Source organism: Bison bison, unplaced genomic scaffold, assembly GCF_000754665.1.
Source record: "Bison bison bison isolate TAMUID 2011002044 unplaced genomic scaffold, Bison_UMD1.0 scf7180017864491, whole genome shotgun sequence".
Lineage (NCBI taxonomy): Eukaryota > Metazoa > Chordata > Mammalia > Artiodactyla > Bovidae > Bison > Bison bison.
The window spans coordinates 2,227,766-2,239,091 of NW_011495050.1; the positions used below are offsets into that span (position 1 = coordinate 2,227,766).

Below are 11,326 nucleotides of genomic sequence, written 5' to 3' on the forward strand. Positions count from 1 at the left end.
ACTCATTGGAAAAGACTCTGATGCTGGGAGGGATTGGGGGCAGGAGGAGAAGGGGACAACAGAGGATGAGATGGCTGGATGGCATCACTGACTCCATGGATGGGAGTCTGGGTGAACTCTGGGAGTTGGTGATGGACAGGGAGGCCTGGTGTGCTGCGATTCATGGGATCGCAAAGAGTCAGACATGACTGAGTGACTGAACTGAATTGAAGCTACAAGAGCTTCCCTTGTAGCTCAGGTGGTAAAGAATCCACCTTCAATGTGGGAGACCTGGGTTCGATCCCTGGGTTGGGAAGATCCCCTGGAAAAGGGAAAGGCTACCCACTCCAGTATTCTGGCCTGGAGAATTCCATGGATTGTATAATCCATGGGTTGGACAAAGAGTTGGACACGACTGAGCGACTTTTACTTTAACTTTAGCAAGTATTCTTCAGATGTCAAATTACATCAGGGGAATACAAGCCCTATACTAGACCTATTAGAACTGTTGCACAGGTCAGTTACTATGGGCAGGATTTTATACTTCAATAATAGTGCCAGAATTTCAATCCAATAACTGGGATCTGAGCACACTGCATTCCACTAATCTATTTTTTTTTAATAGTAAAATGTGAGAAATGCTATTTCAAAATGTAGTCCTGTACTACTTTTTTTTTCCGAGTAATTTGAACTTTCTAAATTCTGCTGAAAGGTGATTTATATTCTGTGAAGGTTTAGCATTGTTTTAGTTTGTTTTCCCTGTTGATCTACATTTAGCTATTTTTAAACCTTCACTTTTCCATATGTCATGGATAACAGCCAATTATGTCACTCCCGGTGAAAATAACAAAGAGGTAAACACTGGCTTCCTGCTTACGAAGGACCTGGTTATATCTGAGTTGGTTTCATGGTAGTATTTTCACTATGTGCGGCTATTTAGTGTCAAATTGGGGACACTTGGTACTCCTGGTTTTTTTGACATTTTACTCCATTTTAATTGATAACCATGTGAGAGACTACATTAAATGTCTAACTTTGGAAGACTTTTTGGCACAGTGGTTCTGAAGTTGGCCACACACTGGAATTTCCTGGAGTGTTTTCAGAAAATACTGATGCCTGGGTCTCACCCATTACCCATATATTATGACTTAATGGGTCTGTGATGAGTCTTGTTTTAAAACTTCTAGAAGTTTAAAAACTTCTAGATGATTCTAATGTGCAGCCATACTTAGCGAGGTACCGCCTGCTTTAGAAGAAATCATCCTAAAAGCTGAGCAGCAATGTCTTTTTAAGAAATCACCAGGTAAATCTCTCAAGAATTAGAAATATTGTGGTCAACATGAAGCTAAGACTCCCAGTAGTAAAATCCAAGTACTATTATGTTACTTCTAGGTAGTGATATACTAGTAAGTGTTTAAAGCTGTCTCAAGAAAAAAGCTCTCATTAGTTGCGCTTTGCCTCTTTCCTCTTGCCTGGAAAATCCCATGGACGGAGGAGCCTGGTAGGCTCCAGTCCATGGGGTCGCTAAGAGTCGGGCACAACTGAACGACCCACTTTCACTTTTCACTTTCATGCATTGGAGAAGGAAATGGCAACCCACTCCAGTATTCTTGCCTGGAGAATCCCAGGAACAGAGGAGCCTAGTGGGCTGCCATCTATGGGGTCGCACAGAGTCGGACACGACTGAATCGACTTAACAGCAGCAGCAGCATGATGTAAATAAATATTCCCATCATGGCTGATTTCAAGCTACCAGTGGTTTAACAACCGGCTTGCCAAATTCTTGAAAATCTATCAGCTCTTGTGAAACACTTTGAGCCAGCTCCAGCACACCACTTCTGCTAAGAGAATGACTTCCAGGAAAGTTGATATCAGATAAGTTATTTACCCTTTGAGGATTAAATGTATTTATTTAGGCTTTGTTTAGCTCAGAGTAGATAATCATCAATTGACATTTTAAAAAGTTACTTAGGTTAGCAGTTATATAGCAATGTTTGTTGGGTTTTCTTTTAATTTACCTCAGTAGGATTTTTGGTTGTTTTTACTTTTGTGTAAATAATATTCTTAATAAAGTTAGTCAATTGGTATAGTAATCAATGTCAACAGCTCTGAGATCCTGTGAAGTTCTCATCTATATGAACCTCGTGTGCATTACTAGGTAAATAATAATAACAAAGACCCTTCTATAATGCTTTTCTTGTGCCATGCACTGTTGTAAGTACTTTATGTATTAACTTATTTCTTATTTACAACTCCTTGAGGTATATTCTGTTATTAACCCCATTTTTACAGGTAAAGATAAAATCTTTATGCAGTTCTGAGAGGTGAAGTAACTTGCCCAATGACACACAGCTAGAAAGTAGCAAATTGGAATTTGAACTAGGCAGTCTGACTGCTCGTAATCAGCTTACATAAAAAAATTACTAAAGAATCAAAATTATTTTCTGAAATTATTTTTGAATCTAATTTTTCCCCTTATCTCTTCTGGTTGTTTGAAGATCCTTTTCAAATCTAACAATATGTAGCACCTGCTGAAATAATTACTTCATCTTCCTCATTATCAGCTTAATTCCACTTTTCCTGTTATGAGAGCAAAAGTTCCCATGATTTTTGTATAATAATGCAATTATATTTATTGAGGAATACATTTTATGGTGACTCATATTACCACAGACCTCTACAAATAACACCATAGTTTTTAAAGTCTCTTTTTTATGGGTTTATCTGGCTGGAGCCAAAATATAAAAATAAAAAAAAACATACCTCAGTTATGATGTCTCCGAGACATGTGTTGACTGAATGCCCAGAGGCAGAGAAGAATCAAGTCTAGCTTTAAAAAAATTATTTGGAAATAACTTCAAAGTTGTATAAAATTTCAAGAATCAGATTTCTTCAAAGAGAACACATAAAGCTCTTACTGAGATTCATCTATTGTTCAATTTTACTCCATTTGCTTTACCATTGCTTTCTCTCTGTATCTCTATGTAATTTGTATCACATACATAATCACAACCAAAATATTTTTTTCTAAAATTTTTGAGAGTAAATCATATGCATTATAATTCACTATTCCAAAAGAGTTCACTGCATACAGGGAGATTCTCTTGCGTAAACACAGTAAACTTCTATTAGTATGTAATTTACTCCTTATATTCCAATTTACCAACTAACCTAATACTGTCACTTGGAATATTTATTTTGTCTCTAGTACAGGATCCAGTCTGGGATAAATTACTGCATTTAGTCATCAGGTATTTTTAGTTTAATGTAATCTGAAACATTTCAACAGAGCTTTTCTTTGTCTCATGGGACACTGACATTTTTGAGGAATTCCACCAACACCCCCTCCTCTTTTATAACAGAACATTCTTCATTTGGAATTTGTCTGCTGTTTCCTCATGGTTAGATCCAGATAAGGATTCCAGGCCAGAACACTGCATAAGCCATGTTGTTTCCTTCTCAGGATATCACATTTGAAGGCATTTGGTTTTCATTTACCCTTATTGATGAGGGTTATTTTGATTAAAGAAGAGGTGGTCCAGGTCTTCTACTGCATGGTTATTATTTTTTTCCCTTGTAACTTATAAGCAATCTGTATGAAGATATTTTAAGACCAAATGAATATCCTGCTGCTGCTGCTGCTAAGTCACTTCAGTCGTATCCGACTCTGTGCGACTCCATAGATGGCAGCCCACCAGGCTCCCCTGTCCCTGGGATTCTCCAGGCAAGAACACTGGAGTGGGTTGCCAATTCCTTCTCCAATTCATGAAAGTGAAAAGTGAAAGTGAAGTCGCTCAGTGGAGTCTGACTCTTCGCAACCCCATGGACTGGAGCCTACCAGGCTCCTCCGTCCATGGGATTTTCCAGGCAAGAGTACTGGAGTGGGGTGCCATTGCCTTCTCCGAATGAATATCCTATTCCTAATCAAATCTTTGCTCTAGATTTTGCCACCAGGGAAGTCCTCTAAATTTTACATCCATTGACAATTCTTATCTGAACCAGCTTTGACTGAAATGGTTGGAAAAATGTCAGTTTTTCCAATCCCAGCATTTTTTCCACATTTACCAGTCAGACTGTGACATTCTACTGTAAGGAAGACACTTTCTTCTCCTCTCTCTCACCCTTTTTTTTTTTTTCTTTTTCAGTGTATTCATGGATTATTCTCTTTCTCCCAATGTTTTATTAATTTATATTTTTTCAACTTGTCCCCATTTTGGTCAGTTGAGAGTACCCTCAAGCTGACTCTGATATTTTGGTGACATATCTCTATTATTTTTTGGAAAACTTCCTTAATTTCTGGCATAAAAAGATATTTTACACTTATGTTGTACCTACTCTGCGCTCACATCTTAATTAGCCATTTCTCTAAGGAACCATCATTCCTTTTAGTGGAGAATATATTAGACACCAAGATCTGAGCGCTGGGCATACTCATTCCTACAGAGTTGTCTTTGTTTCTGAGTTCTTTAGGTAGAAAAATCTAAGAAAAATATGCATGTGCATACATACCCATACATATGAATTTACATTTATTCCAATCTATTTGTACCTGGTTCTGTCTTGTCTCCCGTCTGTCATATTTGCATGTTCCTTCTTCCAGAAGGAAAATTCTAGCTGCTAACAACATCAACACGTCTTCTCATTTGCTCAATCATGTAATATATCTGAAATAGTTTTATTACTTGGGCAGAATGTTACCCTATTCTTGCCTGCCAAAAATAAGTTGGACTCAGTAATTTCATGCCTAGTTAATATTCAAAAGAAAAGGAACTCATATTTCCACAAACAGCCTTTTACAAGAATGTTTATAGCAGCTTTATTCATAGAAGCCAAAACCTGGAAATAGCTTATTGTCTTAAGAGACGAACAGGTAACTAAGCTGTGATATATTTATACAATGGAATATTACTCCATGATAAGAAGGAACAAATTATTGCTGCATGCAACAATATGAATGAATTTTTAAATCATTATGCTGACTTTAAAAAAGCAAATAGAAAAGAACACATAATGCATGATTCCATTTGTATCAAGTTTGATTACAGGCAAAACTAATCTATGGTGATAGAAACTAAATCACTACTTGCTTCTGTTGGAGCTGGGACAGGACAGGACAATCACTGGGAAGAAGCATGAGAAAACATTCTGGGATTAGGGAAATGTGCTATATCTCAGTCAGGATGTGAATTATATGAGTGCACACATTCATCACAATGGTTTGAACTCTATCTTTAATATCTGTTCATTTCACTGTCTGTAAATTAGCCACCTTGTCTATGACCACACCACTCTGAACACACCTGATCTTGTCTGTAAATTAACGCTCAATTTTTAAATTGGTTGGAGTAGTGGCTGCTATTTTTAGCTGAAGCTAGAACTCCTCATTTTAAAACAGATCCTTTAGTTTGCCTCACTTCCAATCTTCTAACCCCCATCACTCTCCTGGTCTTTGAATGCACTTGAGCTTGCTACCCGGATCAATTTACTCACTTCCTTTGACTATCTTATTATTTCCTTTTACTATCATTGCAAATATTTAAAATACAGCATAAGTTAGAATGTGACAGATAATTAAATGACATTATCCATTCTTTAGGTCTGGCCAATATACATACTTTAATCTTTAATATAGTAAACATGCATACAAATTGAAAATGTTTAAATAATACTGAAATTTAGATTAATTCTCAGTGTAAGACTTTGCTTATCTGATCTATTAAGACAAGAGCAAAAACAAACTGCAGTGTAGGCAGGCCTTGCCGATGGAAACAGCTGATTTCCAATATCAGATGATCAAATATCACTTTAGTAACAAAACTTTTCTCAGACCTTCTCATAAATTCTGGTGCAGACCACATCCTTCATCTTACATTCCTTAAAAAGAAGAAAGAGATTAATTGAATATCTAAACCTCTAACTAGGGTACAGCAAATTTGTATTAATAACAGACACTATAAGAAATCTCATAAGATTAAACTCAGAAATAAAATATCAATATGTTAGTTGATATCTGGGAATTCAGAATCATGGCTGTTGAAATAGGGGAAACAGTTTTAACATTGATCTAAGTTACAACAGAGTTATATTGTCTAAGTGGCAGGTTTTTATGCATTATTTGCACAGATTGAAAGCTATTAAAACAGTGGTTTTCAGGACAATCTGCACATTTGCATCATCTGGGGAATATTTAAAAATACCAATGGCTCCTCCTCCCTTAAGGAATTTGCTTTCAATTGATCTGTATCGGGGCTTCCATATTGGTATTTACTTTCTATATAAATCTGCCATGGAGCTAGGGATCAGACCCTCTGTACTAAAGGAAAAAACATTCAAAGCACTACATGAATCTATTTATAGTCAATGTATGTGTTGATTAGTGAAAATAGCACCTCAGACAAAAAAAATTGTTAGAGATCATCTCATATAACCTTTGTCATCATTTTTACCTGCCATCTACAAAAGGTCTCCAATAAGCTCAGCTTGTATTGATGACAGGTTTTAGTCTTAGTTACTATGGATTCTTGAAAACAATATGCTTGGATATCTACAAATATACTGCAATTGACCGTTTTGCAATGTGCTTTGCTTGTAAAACTTAGATTTGCTTTTGCTTTTCTCTTTGTGAGTCTAACCTAACTTATCCATACATTAAAAAAAAATCATTTTTAGATGTTGTTTCTAAAATAGCAGATAGGTTTTGTCATTTCTAAATTCTTGAATCTGAACCTGAAGTACCTGTTGATGACTCTATAGTTTGAATATCAAACATTAACTCTGCCTTTATTCTTAACCATTTTTTCCATTTGTAGTCCAAAGAAGAAAGACTATTTTGAAAATAACATAACCATTTTCTCTATTTAAATAGAATTATTTCCGTGAAAGTTAAGTGAAAGTTAAGTCGCTCAGTCGTATCTGACTCTTTGCGACCCTGTGGACTGTAGCCCACCAGGTTCCTCCATCCATGGGATTCTCCAGGCAAGAATACTGGAGTGGGTTGCCATTTCCTTCTCCAGGGGATCTTCCCGACCCATGGATCGAACCCAGGTCTCCCACATTGCAGGCAGACGCTTTAACTTTGAGCCACCAGGGAAGCCAACTCTAATTATTTTCATAGTTAGAGTAAAATTACTCACCACCACCATTTTTCCATCCACCAACTTTCTCTTTATTGTTGTCTCATTGCCATCCCATTTCTGTACTTGATTCAGTGAGCCTCTTGCCAAGGTTACAGTGCTCTGCAGAGACACATTCATATAATTGAATTTCTAGGACTTTGATTAAAGAAGCGGTTCATTCAGTATTGAATCATTTTCATAACAGATGTTTCACGAGGCACATTTATTTTTCAACAGAATGAAGTGAGCTACCCTTTTGAACACTAGTAGGAGTAATCTGTCTCAAAGCAGTCGATGGAACCAACTTTGAAGAGAAACAATGAAGTTTACCTTTGTTTTTCTATTGTCAGCTGTGGTTTCTTCAAATTCCTGGCCTAGCTTGAAGGAGATCTCTGTATTTTTAAAGGGACTTTCAGTTCTTATAGTTATAATATCCCCTTTCTTGCTGATGATCACTCTGGGTTTGGCCAAGTTTCCCAGTTTTCTGGTGGCTAATCCCACACCTGAAAATCAAGATAGTGTTAGAATTTTGTTGACCAAGAGAGCATCTACGTAAAGGCATTATATGGGTGGTTATATTCTATACTCAGCTGTGCTTCCTGTGTATAGGCGGCAGGTAATATCACTTACTACTAAGGATCTCCTCCCATGTTTCATCACCTGATGGAAACACATGTCCACCAACTTGGATATTTAAAATTTTGTTATTACAAAAGTAATGTCTGAAGATTTTAAACACAGAAGTATTTAGCCTAAATAGTGCAAGTCATCTACTTTTACCTTATCCAATCCCATGCTCCTTTGAGAAGCACTAATTATAGTTTTGTATGGATCATTCCAGACATTTTAGTTTGTACAAATAAATATTGTAGATACATATTTTTAATGAGACTGTGACTTATATATGCTCTTCTATGATTTTTTCCCTCTGTAATATATCATAAATATTGATAAGAATTCCTCCCACATCCTTGATGGAAACTCATTTCTGAAAGCTTGTTGTAGCCTCTAAATGTATTTGTACCACTGCAAATGATAAAGATATATAAAATAATTAAAAAAATATTTTTCCATTTGATAGCAAAACAAAATTAGACTCAAGTATCATTACTGTATTACTCAAGATTATAGAAATAAATAGAAAAATAGAAATGTGAAATGAGAGAGACACAAAAAGAAAAAACTACTTACATATAAATATACATGTATTTATGGCAATATATACATAAAGATGGAGAAGGCAATGGCACCCCATTCCAGTACTCTTGCCTGGAAAATCCCATGGACAGAGGAGCCTGGTAGGCTGCAGTCCGTGGGGTCGCTAGGAGTCGGACACAACTGAGCGACTTCACTTTCACTTTCATGCATTGGAGAAGGAAATGGCAACCCACTCCAGTGTTCTTGCCTGGAGAATCCCAGGGACAGGGGAGCCTGGTGGGCTGCCGTCTATGGAGTCACACAGAATCGGACATGACTGAAGCAACTTAGCAGCAGTAGCATATATAAAGAAGTGTGAAGAATTAGAGCCAATAAAGGATTATGAGCTGTATTCTTTTTTTCTAATTCTGATTAATTGTTTCTTATTTGATGTGATTTGGACTATGTTTCTCAAACTAAACTTCTTCAATAGAGCCTAAGAATCTACATTTTACCAAGCCTCAAAGTGTCTTTTTGCACTCTAAAATTGGACAATGATTCAGTTAGGGAGTCTTTTATTGAGATTTTCTTATATTTTGCTTCTACCTCAGCTGTACAGTGAAATCCATAGATCTAACCAAACTTAGAGTGTGGATCTATTCCCATAAGTTCCCATAGTTTTCCAGGCAACACAACATGATTTTGCTTTTTTTATCTAAAAATAGAAGCTGTCTTAAAAGCTTTCTGAATAGGTAAAATTACTGGTACTTTGATGAACATAGAAACCTGAGGTCAACGGCTTCTCTCTCTCCATATTTATATAGCTCTGGAAATTTCCAAAGACTATTCATGCCTCTTGTGCTCGTATCTATGGAACATTTCCTAGAAATAGTTGCAAATAAAGCTGATGGTGGTCATGACTAGACTCTGTCTCTATGCACTGCTCCAACTGCAGGAAAGTATGGTATTAGTGTGATCAAACTTGAATTCACTGTCACAACACACTTCTTTTTTTTCTCAAAAACTTTCCTAGACTGAATATCCTGCTTTATGAACATTCACTTTTCACAAACAGTTTATCCACATACTTATGTAATACCAGACAATCTAGAGGTAGAGAAAGAAAATTTCTGGCTTAGCTAAATAGCACTTTTAAATTGCGGTTTCCCATTAACTTTAGTATATTTAACTCTTTACTTCATGAGCACTTTAGTTGTTATAAAACTAACTTTCAGAAAAGCCAAAGAATGGGTTGACTAAGTTTTTAAGATTTCTTTCCTCTGGGTTTGAACCAAAATCCTACTGATATGAAACTGCCTTTGAAATCAGTAGGCATTCTAATGCATTTAAGCAGCTCTTATTTGAGTTAAAGTCTATTAAAATTGCCACAAACATAGTGAAAATTATCTGATTGACACAATGGAAGATTAATCCCAGAAGAGGATTGTACTTCAACCTGTGACACTCCCAGACTCCTGGGAAAGGAGTTAGAAGGAAATAGTCAATGCATTTTTCTCAAAAAGGATCTTCTCAATTAGAACAACAAAGAACATTTCTTACCCAGAGCTTTCATGTACTCATCAAAGTTCTCACTGGAGACAAGTTTCCAGGTGCCTAGGAATTTGTTGCTCATTGTGATGGATGAGAATTCAACCCAGTGATAGGTGAGATTCAGGAGACTCAAATGAGATGCTGAAGCCTCAGAAGATTCTTTTCAAAGATGTCCGAAGCATGTGACTCTCACAGAGACCCAATGGGGAAAAGCAGTGTCAGGACTGGGCAATGAATGGCTCTTCAACCATCCACTGGGACAAAAGAAAACCTCACATAATGTCTCCTTCAGTCTCCAAAAATGTTTATAAAAATCAATGAGAGTACTATTTGAATCTGTGAAAATTTTGGTTGATCTTACATTTTTTAAGAAGTGCTTCGGTCCTTAACACTTTGCAAAAGAGTCCATAAGTTGACGCCTATGCTGTATTAAATTATATGGGCATGAATGAATGAATATGTGTGTGTGCGTGTGTGTGTGTGTGTTTAGGCATCTTGCTCACTCTCAATCCTGAGTCTGCACAATTAAGAATTCTTATTGAAAGAAAAGAAAGAGAGGAAAAATGTCCATGAGTATTGTGATAACTGCCTCAAATATGTTGTGGGAGAGAAATGCAGGAGAACAGTGTGAGGAAGTATTCATAGGTAAGGGAGGCTTGGAATAGTTGGCATATCCAAGGCAGGCAGAGTAGGCAGACAATACGGTCAGTTTATTACAGCAGAGCACAGAAATTGCTTTCATGGGTGAATAAAAAAGTAGCACTAAAACACGCTCTTTGACCATAGCAAAGATTTTAATCTTAAAAAAACTTTTTAGGTTCAAATTAAGCAGGTTCTTGGTTAATAAAACAAGCTTAAGTCCTTTAAAATAAGTCTATAGTTTTAGAAAGGATATTCTATAAAAATAATATGTACTGAGAGCTCAATAGTCACCATGCTAAGTGCTTCTTATGGATTATTTTATATGATCCTTTCAATAACTCCAAGAGTAAGGCATTATTATTACATCCATCTTAGCAATGAGAAAACTGGAACTTGGGGAGGTTAGGTAACTTGTGTCCGAACTTGAATAAGGAGAGCTATGATTTGAACCTGGTATCGTTTCTCAGTGCATAGGTGTTAGACCAGTATTTTACACTGCTTCTGCTATAACAGATATGCTGGAGGTCCTGGCCAAAGATCAGGCAACACACTGACATCACCATGACTGGATAGAGACATTCACTCTCCTCTCAACAAGCAAGAGAAGTGTGGCTTCCTGGGTGGTCCAGTGGTTGGGAATCCACTTGCCAATGCAGGGGACATGGGTTCAGTCCCTGGGGTGGGAAGATCCTAAGTGCCACAGAGCAACTGACCCCAGGAGCCACAACTGCTGAACCCATGTGCTGCAACTAGTGAAACCCGCATGCCTAGAGGCTGTGCTCTAAAACAAGAAAAGCCGCCAATGAGAAGGCCGTGCGCCACAATGAAGAGAAGCCCCTGCTTGCGGCAACTCAAGAAAGCCTGCACAGCAATGAAGATCCATCACAGATGAAAATAAATAA

The 11,326-nt window shown here is 37.0% G+C and overlaps 1 protein-coding gene across 1 annotated transcript; it reads right to left on the minus strand.

Annotated features, from left to right (window-relative positions):
* Positions 1-4,770: 4,770 nt before the first annotated feature.
* PMP2 (peripheral myelin protein 2) lies at positions 4,771-9,911 on the minus strand. The gene is made up of 4 exons (XM_010863407.1): positions 9,792-9,911; positions 7,425-7,597; positions 7,113-7,214; positions 4,771-5,853 (listed from the first exon to the last, which is right to left on the minus strand). Exons 1-4 carry the CDS (start codon positions 9,862-9,864, stop codon positions 5,803-5,805), a joined length of 399 nt encoding a protein of 132 aa, XP_010861709.1. The 5' UTR covers positions 9,865-9,911; the 3' UTR covers positions 4,771-5,802.
* Positions 9,912-11,326: the final 1,415 nt, after the last annotated feature.

Coding starts and splice junctions, on each gene's coding strand:
- PMP2 (XM_010863407.1), bottom strand. CDS start 9,864: ATGAGCAACAAATTCCTAGGCACCTGGAAACTTGTCTCCAGTGAGAAC. Junction 7,598..9,791: donor TGAGTACATGAAAGCTCTGG/GTAAGAAATGTT, acceptor CTTGATTTTCAG/GTGTGGGATTAGCCACCAGA. Junction 7,215..7,424: donor CTGACAATAGAAAAACAAAG/GTAAACTTCATT, acceptor GTGTCTCTGCAG/AGCACTGTAACCTTGGCAAG.